The sequence below is a fragment of the Oncorhynchus keta genome, chromosome 23 (genome assembly GCF_023373465.1).
Source record: "Oncorhynchus keta strain PuntledgeMale-10-30-2019 chromosome 23, Oket_V2, whole genome shotgun sequence".
In the NCBI taxonomy this organism is placed as follows: Eukaryota; Metazoa; Chordata; class Actinopteri; order Salmoniformes; family Salmonidae; genus Oncorhynchus; species Oncorhynchus keta.
Window position 1 is genome coordinate 41,770,900 of NC_068443.1, and position 15,723 is coordinate 41,786,622.

Consider the following 15,723-nt stretch of genomic DNA (forward strand, 5'->3'; position numbering starts at 1 on the left):
CCCAGCGCGCCCTAGACCTTCTGTCTGAGGACCAACTAGGTTCACCCAGCGCCCTAGACCTTCTGTCTGAGGACCAACTAGGTTCACCCAGCGCGCCCTAGACCTTCTGTCTGAGGACCAACTAGGTTCACCCAGCGCGCCCTAGACCTTCTGTCTGAGGACCAACTAGCCCTAGACCTTCTGTCTGAGGACCAACTAGGTTCACCCAGCGCGCCCTAGACCTTCTGTCTGAGGACCAACTAGGTTCACCCAGCGCGCCCTAGACCTTCTGTCTGAGGACCAACTAGGTTCACCCAGCGCGCCCTAGACCTTCTGTCTGAGGACCAACTAGGTTCACCCAGCGCGCCCTAGACCTTCTGTCTGAGGACCAACTAGGTTCACCCAGCGCGCCCTAGACCTTCTGTCTGAGGACCAACTAGGTTCACCCAGCGCGCCCTAGACCTTCTGTCTGAGGACCAACTAGGTTCACCCAGCGCGCCCTAGACCTTCTGTCTGAGGACCAACTAGGTTCACCCAGCGCGCCCTAGACCTTCTGTCTGAGGACCAACTAGGTTCACCCAGCGCGCCCTAGACCTTCTGTCTGAGGACCAACTAGGTTCACCCAGCGCGCCCTAGACCTTCTGTCTGAGGACCAACTAGGTTCACCCAGCGCGCCCCTAGACCTTCTGTCTGAGGACCAACTAGGTTCACCCAGCGCGCCCTAGACCTTCTGTCTGAGGACCAACTAGGTTCACCCAGCGCGCCCTAGACCTTCTGTCTGAGGACCAACTAGGTTCACTTCTAGCGCGCCCTAGACCTTCTGTCTGAGGACCAACTAGGTTCACCCAGCGCGCCCTAGACCTTCTGTCTGAGGACCAACTAGGTTCACCTAGCGCGCCCTAGACCTTCTGTCTGAGGACCAACTAGGTTCACCCAGCGCGCCCTAGACCTTCTGTCTGAGGACCAACTAGGTTCACCCAGCGCGCCCTAGACCTTCTGTCTGAGGACCAACTAGGTTCACCCAGCGCGCCCTAGACCTTCTGTCTGAGGACCAACTAGTTTCACCCAGCGCCCTAGACCTTCTGTCTGAGGACTAGGTTTCTAGACCTTCTGTCTGAGGACCAACTAGGTTCACCCAGCGCGCCCCTAGACCTTCTGTCTGAGGACCAACTAGGTTCACCCAGCGCGCCCTAGACCTTCTGTCTGAGGACCAACTAGGTTCACCCAGCGCTAGACCCTAGACCTTCTGTCTGAGGACCAACTAGGTTCACCCAGCGCGCCCTAGACCTTCTGTCTGAGGACCAACTAGGTTCACCCAGCGCGCCCTAGACCTTCTGTCTGAGGACCAACTAGGTTCACCCAGCGCGCCCTAGACCTTCTTTCTGAGGACCAACTAGGTTCACCCAGCGCGCCCTAGACCTTCTGTCTGAGGACAAACTAGGTTCACCCAGCGCGCCCTAGACCTTCTGTCTGAGGACCAACTAGGTTCACCTAGCGCGCCCTAGACCTTCTGTCTGAGGACCAACTAGGTTCACCCAGCGCGCCCTAGACCTTCTGTCTGAGGACAAACTAGGTTCACCCAGCGCGCCTAGACCTTCTGTCTGAGGACCAACTAGGTTCACCCAGCGCGCCTAGACCTTCTGTCTGAGGACCAACTAGGTTCACCCAGCGCGCCCTAGACCTTCTGTCTGAGGACCAACTAGGTTCACCCAGCGCGCCCTAGACCTTCTGTCTGAGGACCAACTAGGTTCACCCAGCGCGCCCTAGACCTTCTGTCTGAGGACCAACTAGGTTCACCCAGCGCGCCCTAGACCTTCTGTCTGAGGACCAACTAGGTTCACCCAGCGCGCCCTAGACCTTCTGTCTGAGGACCAACTAGGTTCACCCAGCGCGCCCTAGACCTTCTGTCTGAGGACCAACTAGGTTCACCCAGCGCGCCCCTAGACCTTCTGTCTGAGGACCAACTAGGTTCACCCAGCGCGCCCTAGACCTTCTGTCTGAGGACCTGAGGACCAACTAGGTTCACCCAGCGCGCCCTAGACCTTCTGTCTGAGGACCAACTAGGTTCACCCAGCGCGCCCTAGACCTTCTGTCTGAGGACCAACTAGGTTCACCCAGCGCGCCCTAGACCTTCTGTCTGAGGACCAACTAGGTTCACCCAGCGCCCTAGACCTTCTGTCTGAGGACAAACTAGGTTCACCCAGCGCGCCCTAGACCTTCTGTCTGAGGACCAACTAGGTTCACCCAGCGCGCCCTAGACCTTCTGTCTGAGGACCAACTAGGTTCACCCAGCGCGCCCTAGACCTTCTGTCTGAGGACCAACTAGGTTCACCCAGCGCGCCCTAGACCTTCTGTCTGAGGACCAACTAGGGTCACCCAGCCACATAATAATACACACAGGCACAAACAACCTGAGAGCACAGCAGGAAAGGGTGGCCACAGCACTGAAGGGAGTGATTAAAAAAGCTTATTCTACATTCCCCAACGCACAAGTGGTTATTACACCTAGCTACCACGAAAAGACTTCCACCCTGCTACCAAACAGTGGGTAAACAAGTATTTCCCGTGACTGTGCCTCAAAACCAAATACCTGGCCCACCACTCCACCCTGGACTTGAACAGCCTTTACGACCAGGTCCACCTCTACAGGGCAGCAGTGCCCACCTTCGCCCGGACCCTGTCTGATTAAAGTGTTTGTGTAAAGCTGTCCTCACCACTCTGAAGCAGGAGCCCAGTGGAGAGTCACGGGCAGAGAAGAGAAAGTCACAACTCAGAGTATCGGCAGTTGTCTTAGAACAGGGCTCTGCTATCTGTGGTACACTGCCACACTCAGGACTGATCTGTCAGCACAAACACATGGGAATGAAAATGAAAAGCACATTCATACATTGTATTATTTATGTAGGCTGCTATAACTGTAAAGCCATAATGTGTCAAATGTGTCTTGTCCTACCTGCCAGCTGTGCATAAAGTCAGCCATGTTGTCAGCCTGTGAGCCATCAGGAAGAGGGAAGTCATTTCCTGCTTCATTGTCATTGGTCCCTAGGACACCAGTGGACACACCTGCATAGACAATCAAAGACAATGAACGACATGGAGACAGTGAAGGAGTCACTAATTACTTCTGCTTGAACTAAATACTACTACCATACACCGGAATAAATATGACATGGGATTCTCAGTAAACCAAAACAGTCATTATTGTTATCAAAAGGTGTTATGTTCCCCAGTTTCTGTGTTGTAGTTTGTGTATTTGTGAGTGTGTTTCAGGAAATGGCTTCCTGAAATTCTCCCCAAGCAGCTGATTGGTCGGCCCCCATTGATGATTGGAGAGCTGACCCTGTGTTAGTTGTTGCTGAGAGAGCTGATTGTTAAGTTCTGCGTTAGTTTGTTGCTCAGAGCTTCTTTAATGTCCTGAGTTAGTTTTTCTCGGTTTTTGTTGAGAAAAAGTTTGTAATATTCTGTTTAGTTTGTTCCCAGGGAGGAAGGGGAAGGCACCTAGGGAGTGCTTAGGCAAGAGGCCCGCGGGCATACATATACCCGCAGTATATACACTGTCTATGCACACTAGGTAAGACCTGGGCGGACCAACCCCTGTATTTTGGTTAGTACACCAGGTGGTGCTAGTTAGGTAAGTAGTGGGTAGGCAGGTAAAGGTAGGAGAGGGTAGGTTAGGTAAGTAGTGGGTAGGCAGGTAAGGTAGGAGAGGGTAGGTTAGGTAAGTAGTGGGTAGGCAGGTAAAGGTAGGAGAGGGTAGGTTAGGTAAGTAGTGGGTAGGCAGGTAAGGTAGGAGAGGGGGCTTTGACATTTACTTTCTTTGCTTTGGTTCTGTTCAGCCCCTTTTTAGGTAACATTAGTGGGTAGGCAGGTAAAGGTAGGAGAGGGGCTTTGACATTTACTTTCTTTGCTTTGGTTCTGTTCAGCCCCTTTTCCCCAACATTACCGTGTGGGACAGGACCTCCATACAAATCACTCCACCTACAGCAAACAGTCCCAATTACAGTCCCTGCCTTTTCTACAGTCATCCTTACCTCCACCTACAGTCCCGCACCTACAGTCCCATACCAGTCCCTTTCTTTACTCCACCTACAGTCCCATACCTCTTTCACTCCACCTACAGTCCCATACCTCTTTACCTCCACCTACAGTCCCATACCTCTTTACCTCCACCTACAGTCCCATACCTCTTTACCTCCACCTACAGTCCCATACCTCTTTACCTCCACCTACAGTCCCATACCTCTTTACCTCCACCTACAGTCCCATACCTCTTTACCTCCACCTACAGTCCCATACCTCTTTACCTCCACCTACAGTCCCATACCTCTTTACCTCCACCTACAGTCCCATACCTCTTTACCTCCACCTACAGTCCCATACCTCTTTCACTCCACCTACAGTCCCATACCTCTTTACCTCCACCTACAGTCCCATACCTCTTTACCTCCACCTACAGTCCCATACCTCTTTACCTCCACCTACAGTCCCATACCTCTTTCCCTCCACCTACAGTCCCATACCTCTTTCCCTCCACCTACAGTCCCATACCTCTTTACCTCCACCTACAGTCCCATACCTCTTTACCTCCACCTACAGTCCCATACCTCTTTCACTCCACCTACAGTCCCATACCTCTATACCTCCACCTACAGTCCCATACCTCTTTCACTCCACAGGGAGTTGAGTTGTAGCAGGGTGTTGCGTTCCCTCTTCCTAGAGGCGTGCGTAACAAAAGGTGAATGGTGCACAAAATGTCTTCTTTTGAATTTGAATCACGTTCATACCATGTAGCCAGCCATCCAGAGTCAGGCTGCACAGGTCGAGCGATGGGTCACATGACACCCGCACTCCATTCTGATTGGACACCTCGACAACATTCCCCTCTTTCCTGATGACCAGTCCATTATCACTGTAGGATGTCTGTGTGACATGACAATTGAATTTCACCTACAATAATAGAAAAATAATACATGTTTTATCAAATCATACTTTCAAAAATGTAATTATTTGAAATACTGTATAGAGAACAGTGTAACAACAGTTTATTTTAAAGTCCTGTACCTCTCCGTTGTGGTGGATGGCAACAGTGCTGTTATTCATCCGCACCAACAGAGTGTGCTGTGAGCTGGAGTCTGAACCTAGCAGCACAGTGAAGGAGTCATCCTGAGTGATATCGTGGGCTAGGATGACTGGACACGGGCCTGGCAGCTCATATAGGTGGCCGTCGAACGACACCACAAACTGGTTGGCCACCAACAGAGCTTCATCTGGTGGAAGGAGGGAGGGACGGAGAGAGGGATCAGCCAATATCACAAAGGATGGATGAGACCTATGATGCATTTTAGAGGTATTAAAAGAGCGGCCCAAGAAATACACAAATTCTCAACTAATCTTTCCTCAATCCCTCGCGTCCTGTCTCCTCACCTCCTTCTCAACGCTATTGGAGGACAAGGTCCAAGGTTGGCAAGAAGATGAGGCGAGAGAAGGCATGGGAACACACATTGAGAAAGAGCCCACGGCACCAATCCCTATTCAAAATGGCGGCCTAGCTCACGGCAGAAGGGGCTGTCCGTGATCTTCCGTTTCAGGCGGTAGAGCTCGGCGGTGGGCCTGAGGGAGGTGAGGGCCTGCAAGGGCCTGAGGAGCCACTCCTCCAGAAGGACCTCTACCACCCCGAACTTCTCCATCCTGGACCAAGGGGCCCGCGCCAGGGGCAGGGGTATAGTTACGGACACAGAGCAGTCACTAGGGGAGTAGAATAGAATGAAAGAGATACTTTCTGTGTCTTCTGCCTGTCTCAACAGAAACATACAACAGTCATGTTCCGTGTAGCTCAAGTACATGATAAACCCAGTCCAGGAAATGTTTAAGGGTATTCTTTAATTGAATACAAAAATAATATGGTTAAACAAACAGAAATAGAAGCTCGGGTAGAGTTCATACCTTGCGGAGAGTTTGTACACAGAGGCCAATCGTCTTCTGACCCCCGCCAAGGCTACTGCCAACCTCAACTCTGCCCAGTGGCCAGTCTGATGGCTCACCTGGTACAAATATGCAAGCGTAAATTGCCAGAAATACACTCCTTCATTACTCCTACAACCACACAATTTTCTCCAAAATGGCTGCCATACCAATCAATTATTCACCTTATCTAGTATGGTGTCTCTCTCCACCATAAACTCACCACATCCAGGATAGTGCTGAGGGTAGTGAGGGTGAACTGGGCTACTGGTCTAAGATGAGGGTTCTCCAGTAGGGGGGGTAGGAGCTCCACCAGTCTGTCAGTCCACATGGACACAGCCTCCCTCCATACAGAGTCTACCTTCTGGCCTGTCACATCATGGTACGCCCCGGCTATAGTGGACAGTGGTCCTGGGAATGGAGATAATGGAGGTGGCAAAGTTAGAAGGTGTAGGTATGTACTGTACACGCATATGCACACACACAGACACAAACACTCACTCACTCACGAGACACTGAACCTCCATAAACTTCATAAACAAGTGAGTGACATTACCAGACTGATAGCATAAACCCTCGTGGTTAGGTAAAGATACGTTTATGACAGGGTTAGACTCCTAACAATAGGTCAAAGGTCACTCACTCCTGAGCTCATGCTGTCCAAGCTGAGAGGCGTGCTGTAGTAGGAGGAGGAGGCGTGGCAGACTGTGAGTCAGAGCGTGGCGTAGTCGGCTGGCCCTCCAAGAGCCCCACGCTCCTCCCTCTCTCTGGCCCAGCAGGGCCTCTGTTCTCTGGGTAAAACGTAAGGCTGCGCCGCTCAGCTCCTGAAGCAATTCAATGTCCTTAGACTAGTAGCAGGAGGATTACAGGGCATAATTGTCAGAAAGCTGTTAAGACATTTGTGGATTAATCTATGGATTATTAAAATTTGATTTTGACAGATGCTCTTTTCCTGAGCTACTTAATAATACCATTAGGGCATTCAAGTAAGGGACTGTGTATTTAAGTATTCAAGTAAGTCATATACCAAGGAAGTAAATGAATTTCCAAAGCAAACCTGCTGCCCGAATTCTGTCAGGAGGTGCTGTAACGTCTGCACTCTCTCCAAGATCTTCCTTCTCATCTGAGAGCCCAAATGGTGGACTTGAGCCTGAAGACGGCATTGAAATAGTGGGATAATCAAGAAACTGGTTTCAGGAAGTCTGACGGGATGTCTTGTGTTTTCATGAGACCGATCAACGGTCGCTTTCTATTGGGTGTAAATCTCTTACCTCCACTGCCAATAGGCTCTCTGCACATCCCCTGGCCCGTAACCACAGGCTCTGATTGGCTGTGCCCACGGAGACGGACGTGAGTGACTCAAGCAGAGTCCCGTCCTCTCGTCTCAGTACTTCAAGGGTTAGGCCTAACTTCCGTCGGCCCTCCAGACACAGTGCCACTGTGAGGTCCTGATCTGGTCCTATACCTGCGCGCACACACACACACACACACACACACACACACACACACACACACACACACACACACACACACACACACACACACACACACACACACACACACACACACACACACACACACACACACACACACACACACACACACACACACACACACACACACACACACACACACACACACACACACACACCAAAGACACAATTATGAACACCAAAGTCAAGTAAAATCTTAGATCATGACATGATCTATTGAGATGAAAGCTATGCAACGGGCAAAGCCCTATATTACCAGCCACAACTTATTTTGTCCTCAATCTTCAAGCCTACTGTATATACCGTTTCCATATCCAACTGTGGCATGTAGACAGCGTCCCTCTAGCGCCCCCCTCAGCCACACCTGCTCACTGCGGTCGAGTCTGACCTGGATCTGCAGCCCAGGACCCAGCAGGGAGGAGAGGGCACTGCCCCCTACCTTCACACTCCAGTTACCCACCTTAGACTACAGCACAGACAGGCGGATAGACAGACAGACACACACACACACACACACACACACACACACACACACACACACACACACACACACACACACACACACACACACACACACACACACACACACACACACACACACACACAGACACGGTGCAGACACAGATGGCTATAACCTCCAATGGTATGAACACATGACCTTGCCCCATGCCCTTGCTCTAGTACAGTCATGCATATTACCATATAATAAACATACAATGCCCATAATGTACATATATTGCAATGATGGCAGTGCTCACCTCAGTTACCAGTGATATGTTGGTGCTGTGTGCGGTAGAGGAGTTGGTGAGAGCCAGGGTGAGGCTGCAGTGTGGCTGTCCCGCCAGAGAGAGACGGGTCTTGGTGTACAGCAGCTCTGTCCCTATGTTCACTCTGTGGTACCCAGACCAGCCAAGAGACTGACATATAGATAGACACACACAGACACACACACACACACACACACACACAAAGCTGACTGGTTGTAATAAGTGCCTACTCTGTCTCTGTATAACAGTATAATAATGAAGTTAGGTCGACGATGACCTAACACGATGACATACTCACCAAGTGCGGGGGACAGAGGCCCACCTGTATGTGGTGCTCCATCCTGTCTCTGAGGTTGGTGTGGAACTGGGCCAGCAGGGTGTGTGAGGGACAGGGGGCGGGAGACACGTTCTCTGCTCCAGCCTCCAGCTGGAGGGTGTGTAGTCCTGTGGCACTCCACTGGCGGAAACACACAACACACACGCTATAGACGACACCATTAACCCTTTCAATGGAACATGAGGCATCGATGATTTTCAATAATGACCTGAATTCAGTACCTGGTAGTTCATGCTTTGCCTGAGGCTCTTGTCGCCCCACTTCAGCTCAGCATTCTGGGAGTAGGAGTTCCCTTCCTTGGCCATTGAGACACATCCCTCAACAGCCACCAGGGAAGGGACCACTTCCTGTAGGTCACACACGCACACACACTCCAGGTGAGCTCCAGATGAACGGGTCGAAAAAGGAGACACATCTTGGGTGTAGCATTAAGACCCTCTTTGTTGTTCGTCCACTGCCTACCAATCTTAGCGTTTTGGGAAATCCCTCTTTCACCTTTCACCTTTATTAACCCGCGGGAACCGTCAACAATAGATGGGTACTAGAGTGGGAATTTGTACCCACGGACTTAAATAGGACATGATATCGTATGTCTATGGTTGTACCTGCGCGGGAGAGAAGCGGGCACAGGCCTGCCCCCTGCTGAAGCTGTCCAGCCACTGCTGGCTGAGGCTGAGGGAAACATTCACAGGAGAGCCACTGTCCCAGGAGACATGGGTCTGAGCTCGCAGAGAGAGAGAGAGAGAGAAAGAGAGAGACACACACACGCGCGCACGCGCGTCATAAATCAATGAAATCGATGCGTGTGTGTGGTGTGTGCACGTGTGTATCTTGCCGGTACCTGATGGTTGCTTCTTTGCTCCGTGGCCGAGGCACGTGAGATCGTGTGGAGGTAGAGTTGGGAGAGTGTTAGGGTGAATGGCTGTCTTAGCTCCAATGTTGTCTCACTACTCTCCCCCCGACCCCTCCACAAGGAGAGAGCTCGAACCTGAACACACACAGACGCCATAAGGTCCACAGTAGCACATTCCAGAAAGACAAAACAAAAGTAGTACAATTATCCTACACAGGAACTTAGGATGTGATTGTCTCCTTCGGGCATCATCTCCGGAGATTAAGGTTGCAGAATTCCCAAAGCTTTCCAAAAATGCCCTGTTATTTCAAGAGTCCCAGTCGGAGGGTTCTCCTGCAGCTCGAAAACCCCCTACTGGGGATCAAACAGTATACTCATTCACTCACTCATTCGTCCAGTCATTTATTCATTCATTCACACATCGATTCATTCCAACGATCCCAATACAAGGTTGACTCTCAGCTCATGGCTCGGTCGTGCAACCAGTCTCACCTCCTCCTGTCTTCCATGTCTGTTCCAGCCCAGCACAACACTGTCCAGTCTACCGTGGAGGGAACGCTCTAACGCCACATCCAGACTGCACCCGTGACGCACAGACGCAATCTGAACTGAGGACAGGGAAACACATCACATAAGGTAAAGAGCGCAGGTATAATGTTTTCTAAGTTCTTATAAGTATTTAGGAGCCTAGATGTTGTCTTATAATGAGGCATGATGTTATTATTTCTATGTATATTCCAACAGACTCAAAATGGCTGGTATTTAGTCAAGTATTGTTATAACATGGTTATAAGGCATTATAAGCTGGTTATACATGTCTGGGAAACTGGCCCATAGTGTGTAGTACCTTTGAGTGTGCGGTCTCCCTGCTGCAGTCCTGGAGGGGCAGAGTAGAGGCCGGCCATGTTGAACTCCTGACTGCCCCACATGGCCCAATGCTGCAGCTGGTGGCTCCAGTTCCTTGCCTCGTACGACATCCTCGCTGCAATGTTCCTGGGCAGGGGCTTCAGCTAACAACACAACCAATCGCATGGTCAAAAACGTATCAATTGAGGAATTAACCTGAAATTCCGATTCCAATTTCGTCTAAGGTTCCAATTACACGGAGGTAAATTTGAACTTCAGTTTAACCTCCTAAATTGACTGAATTGAAATACAAACTGACCTCGACCCTGGTAATACGTACATTGCAACGTATTAGTACGACAGCTGTGATGGTGGCACGGTAGGAACGCTTATTTGGTATGCATAACTTTATCATTTTGAAATATTTCACTGTGTAATTACATTGTTTGCGGATCTGAAGGAACTAGATATCTGAAGGAACCTGGTCTTCCAACAGACTTTTAAAAAAAAAGCTCACACCTATAAACACCGAATAGGTTTGATTTTGGACTTGGCCAATGTGTTTAGTGGCCAATGTGTTTAGTGAGTGAACTCATAACTAGGAGACCGCTAGTACAGTGAATGATTGCCTACCTGTGGGTAGGTTTGGTTAAGCTCCAGGGCTTGACGGTAGCCGCCCTCAGTGACAGCCAGCTCCCCCAGAGCCCACAGCTTCCTCTTGCCCGACTGCAGCTCCACCATTCCTCTGACACTGGAGCCTGACTGATTTAACTGAACACAGAAACAGGGGAACTCTGTTAGACTAAGCCACATTTGTCAAACACAAGGCCCCGCGGGCCTTCCATGCCGCACGCGACACGCTATGCTACAAGTCCCAGCAGGAACGGCCAACGTGCTGCGCACCAAAGGCAGTGCATTGCCACACACACACACACCCCTCCTCCCAGACCAACCCACCCACGACCCAGCGTGTGCTGTATAATATCGTTACTAAACATTTGCAGCATCCCAAGTGTTTAAGGACAGTGCTATCCAGATTCCTTGGGACTTTTCTACCCCAAACCCTTACCCTACCCCCCCTATTCCCCCTAGTAAGTGGTTCCTTCCAAAGTGCACTGAGGAGCAAAGATACACGACATTACCAAGAGTATGTGGACACCTGCTTGTCGTACATCTCATTCCAAAATCATGGGCATTAATATGGAGTTGGTCCCCCCTTTGCTGCTATAACAGCCTCTCTTCTGGGAAGGCTTTCCACTAGATGCTGGAACATTGTTGTGGGGACTTGCTTCCATTCAGCCACAAGAGCATTAGTGAGGTCAGGTACTGATTTGCGATGAGGCTTTGGTCACAGTCGGCATTCCAATTCATACCAAAGGTGTTCGATGGGGTTGAGGTCAGGGCTCTGTGCAGGCCAGTCAAGTTCTTCCACTCTGATCTCGACAAACCATTTCTGTATGGACTTCACTTTATGCACAGAGGCATTTTTATACTGAAACAGGAAAGGGCCTTCCCCAAACTGTTGCTACAAAGTTGAAAGCACAGAATCATCGATTGTCATTGTATGCTGTAGCATTAAGATTTCCCTTCACTGGAAGGGGCCTAGCCCAAACCATGAAAAACAGACCCAGATTTGTCTGTCAGACTGCCAGATGGTGAAGCGAGATGCCTTACTCCAGAGAATGCGTTTCCACTGCTCCAGAGTCAAATGGCGGAGAGCTTTACACCACTCCAGCCGACGCTTGGCATTGCGTATAGTGATCTTAGGCTTGTGTGTGGCTGCTTGGCCATGGAAATCCATTTCATTAAGCTCCCGACGAACAGTTATTGTGCTGGCATTGTTTCCAGAGGCAGTTTGGATCTCGGTGGGCAGTGTTGCAACTGAAGACAGATGATTTTTACACGCTTCAGCACTCAGCGGACCTGTTTTGTGAGCTTGTGTGGCCTACCACTTTGCGGCTGAGCCGTTGTTGCTCCTAGACGTTTCCACTTCACAATAACAGCACTTACAGTTGACCTGGGCAGCTCTAGCAGGGCAGAAATATGAATCAACTGACTTGTTGGAAAGGTGGCATCCTATGAGGCTGCCACGTTAAAAGTCACTAAGCTCTTCAGTAATGCCATTCTACTGTTAATGTTTGTCTATGGCGATTGCATGGCTGAGTGCTCGATTTTATGTCAGCAACGGGTGTGCCTGAAATAGCCGAATCCACTAATTTGAAGTGGTGTCCACATACCTTTGTATATATAGTGTTTGCTAAGCAGGACGCTAGATACTGTAGTGCGTGCAGACAATATCAGAGAGTAAGTATCGAGTGACACACACAGCACTTGATTCAATTGTATCTGCTGGTGATGAGCAGGACTCGCAGGAGGTACAGTATTTTGATCGAGCTATGTAGCCTATTGATTCCTTGATGATGAATAAATACAATGAAAATGTTTTGTTGTTTCTCTGTAATACTAGCCACTTAGCAATTTTATGAACTTGGCTTTAGTTCGCCGGCTTTATAGGTTCCCAATATTTCAACCTCATAACCAACTACCAAGCCAAGTTCAGACAGGAGACACCACGTAGAAATATGTTGAACCATTTAGTAAAGAATGAATCATGCAAGTCTTGGCAATATAGGCTCTGCTCCTTCGGGGTAGCTCATTGCCCAAGCAAAGCGTCAATATATAAAATGACCTACAAGCAGTGAGTACGGTAAGCTATACCAATCCCCCAGCAGGAAAACAGAACCTAACAGGTGGAGTCTGGGTTGGTAGTGGGAGCTAAAGAAGCTAACGCATACTAGCAGTAGCAACAAGCAGCAGCAAAATGTGTGAGCAGAACCGGCCAGCTTCAATGGACCGCCAAATATGGTAGGTGTGATTTCTACTGGCATCTAATTGGTGCAATCTCAGCTAATGAGTCTGATTTTAGAGTAGCTTATCTAACTATCTACTAGTTACTAGACTTTAGAAAATACAAAAATGGCTTTAATTATTGGGTTATGATACTATATACCATTGTGGCAGTTGTACTAAATGCCTAAGGCATACAAGTTCTTAAAGAATCAATGTTCATCGTTATTTAAAATGACAATTCAACAGGTCAAGAGGTATGCTTAGATAACCTATGCAGAAAATAGACAGATTTTTTACATAAAATTAGGCACAATGATTATGAGTCTAGATTGCGTCAAAAAGCTGTTTCAGGTGTTGGACACCCCCCGTCCATTCTCATGTACTTCATGCCCCCTCTAAAATAAATTAATGCCCCACCCTATAAATTATCACTAAATAACACTCGGACACACACACACACGAGTATAAATAAGTCAACAGTTGAGCATACTTTATGAAATGACAAGTATGGATAAGTGCATACTTGGAGTGTGTCTCAAAGTGGGCGTGTCGAAAGAAGTGGGTTGATCAACAGCGATAGGTCTAACATCAGCGCTCCGTTATTGGTTGGACAGTTTTGATCGAGTGGTTTGTTTTTTGCTATGCAACTACCGTATACCACCAGAGTTAGTTTGCACTTCTGTTTTCAAGCCAGAGGATGATGTTTCACTGTTACAGAGTCGTATTTCACTGTTACAAATAATTGTACATTTTCACAAAACTAAACAGACTATTATTTATGTTTTATTAAAAGTAATGATGCTTGTGCTTACTGTGACTGTCACCCTGATATTGGATACACTAGGTCGCTCATTTCCACCCGGTTGCGGAACATCAGTCATTGGCAAGCGGGAGCGAAGGACACTGTCTCGGTGTTGTGTCTGTTCATGCCCTCCCCATTGAGTAGACTGTATCAAGGTGACATCTAGATGGTTATCAATGTTATTTATTTCCTGTGTAGGCTGCTATTCTACTTGAAATAAAATAATGGGTGGGGGGAGTACATTTTATTTACCAACGGCGACACCGTGATAAAGCTGCCCTGTAGGAAGAACCTCTAAGCAACAGCAGTGCTCTCGTGGGAAACACCTCAGGTCGGCAGGCACCTCCATAGAACAGCAGTGCTCTGGTTGCCATGTTAGATAATGTTACCGCCAGCGACACTTTGATACACCTGCCCAGTGGGAAACACCTCAGGTCGGCAGGCACCTCCATAGAACAGCAGTGCTCTGGTTGCCATGTTAGATAATGTTACCGCCAGCGACACCGTGATACACCTGCCCAGTGGGAAACACCTCAGGTCGGCAGGCACCTCCATAGAACAGCAGTGCTCTGGTTGCCATGTTAGATAATGTTACCGCCAGCGACACCGTGATACACCTGCCCAGTAGGAAAAGGAGCTCAGGTCGGCACGAGTCATTCACACCGGTTTATCGACTTGTCATGCAGCCCAGTCAGTCACGCAAAACGGTCTTCAGTGGCAACAAACCTGCCCAATTAGCTGATTCGCTTTTCGTACACACACTTGTGTTGATCCTGCCACTATTTTCGCCACGCCAACTTCCACACTCCATATACGCAGTTTCCCATGACTGATTTTACAGCCTGATGCATCGGTGTATTCAACATAAAATCGCGCTGCTCACAGGGGTTTTGACTACAAGCGGTCCTCTCCTAGCTCTGCTAGCTTCACCCTAATGTGGGTACTAACAAGATGTCTGCGACACTCGTCCAGTCTGGTGGAGCTGTGGCTCTCCGGCAGACATTTGCCAAAGCAGGCTTGAAAGAGGAAAGAAATACATGTGAATACTGTACGTTTTTAACGTCGTTCTACTGTATATAGATGATGTCAACCCTTATTTCTGTGTTTGTATACATCAAATGACCGTTTTTTTCCCCTCCAAATATAATTATGACAACATGTCTTAATGAATAAAGTAGACTGACTAGTACAACCAGTATGTGGAATCATTCCAGTCTTGCTCTGTTGTAAAGAGCATCCATCTCCCTGCTGATGCCTGGGCTGGGGTCAAAGGGCCATCCATTCAGAGTAGGCACTCGCACAGGTATAGAAAGACAACACATCAAGTAACAATAGCCTGCCAACAGGTGTCATTTGAGCCACTGCTTAACAAATGGGTTGGATTGCTTAGGATAAGCATTTGAACTGGACCTCTATACAAATTGCTCTGTCCAGATGATCATACAAATGGATCGTACAAGGGGGTCAGGTCATAGGCAAACAGTCATTTCTGGGACTTCAAGTGTAGCATCCAACATATGTGCTTTTCATCTAAAAAAAAAAAAAAAAGAAGAAGATTAGGTCTACAACAGCATCCTACCATCAACAACACTCAATGAGGATTATTGCCAAATACTATTAAGAATTTTACATTGACATTTTAGTAATTTATCAGACGTTTTTTTAACAATGATAAAAATGGCAAAATCTTACTATTCCATTTCCTGTGGCGCCAGCAGGATATCTCAATGCACAAGTGTCTTCCTTGAGTAAAGGATTTCTGCCGAGGACCCCTCAACTCTATTTAAATCATTAAAGCGGTCGCTGGTGAAATCAACATGACATGGTTTCTGATG

The 15,723-nt window shown here is 48.7% G+C and overlaps 1 protein-coding gene across 1 annotated transcript in view; it reads right to left on the minus strand.

Moving 5' to 3' along the window:
- The window catches only part of LOC118402350 (uncharacterized), a 66,363-nt gene that overhangs the window by 8,646 nt on the left and 41,994 nt on the right, over nt 1-15,723 (minus strand). Inside the window, exons 54-72 of the mRNA XM_052477365.1 lie at nt 10,870-11,007; nt 10,238-10,400; nt 9,883-9,998; nt 9,379-9,525; nt 9,143-9,256; nt 8,759-8,884; nt 8,499-8,657; nt 8,192-8,350; nt 7,737-7,899; nt 7,212-7,405; nt 6,998-7,090; nt 6,584-6,788; nt 6,164-6,351; nt 5,923-6,020; nt 5,534-5,724; nt 5,041-5,246; nt 4,764-4,926; nt 2,933-3,042; nt 2,694-2,819 (exon numbers count right to left, since the gene is read on the minus strand). Coding sequence (XP_052333325.1) covers nt 2,694-2,819; nt 2,933-3,042; nt 4,764-4,926; nt 5,041-5,246; nt 5,534-5,724; nt 5,923-6,020; nt 6,164-6,351; nt 6,584-6,788; nt 6,998-7,090; nt 7,212-7,405; nt 7,737-7,899; nt 8,192-8,350; nt 8,499-8,657; nt 8,759-8,884; nt 9,143-9,256; nt 9,379-9,525; nt 9,883-9,998; nt 10,238-10,400; nt 10,870-11,007 — 2,859 coding nt within the window. The remainder of the gene's footprint in view (nt 1-2,693; nt 2,820-2,932; nt 3,043-4,763; nt 4,927-5,040; nt 5,247-5,533; nt 5,725-5,922; nt 6,021-6,163; nt 6,352-6,583; nt 6,789-6,997; nt 7,091-7,211; nt 7,406-7,736; nt 7,900-8,191; nt 8,351-8,498; nt 8,658-8,758; nt 8,885-9,142; nt 9,257-9,378; nt 9,526-9,882; nt 9,999-10,237; nt 10,401-10,869; nt 11,008-15,723) is intronic.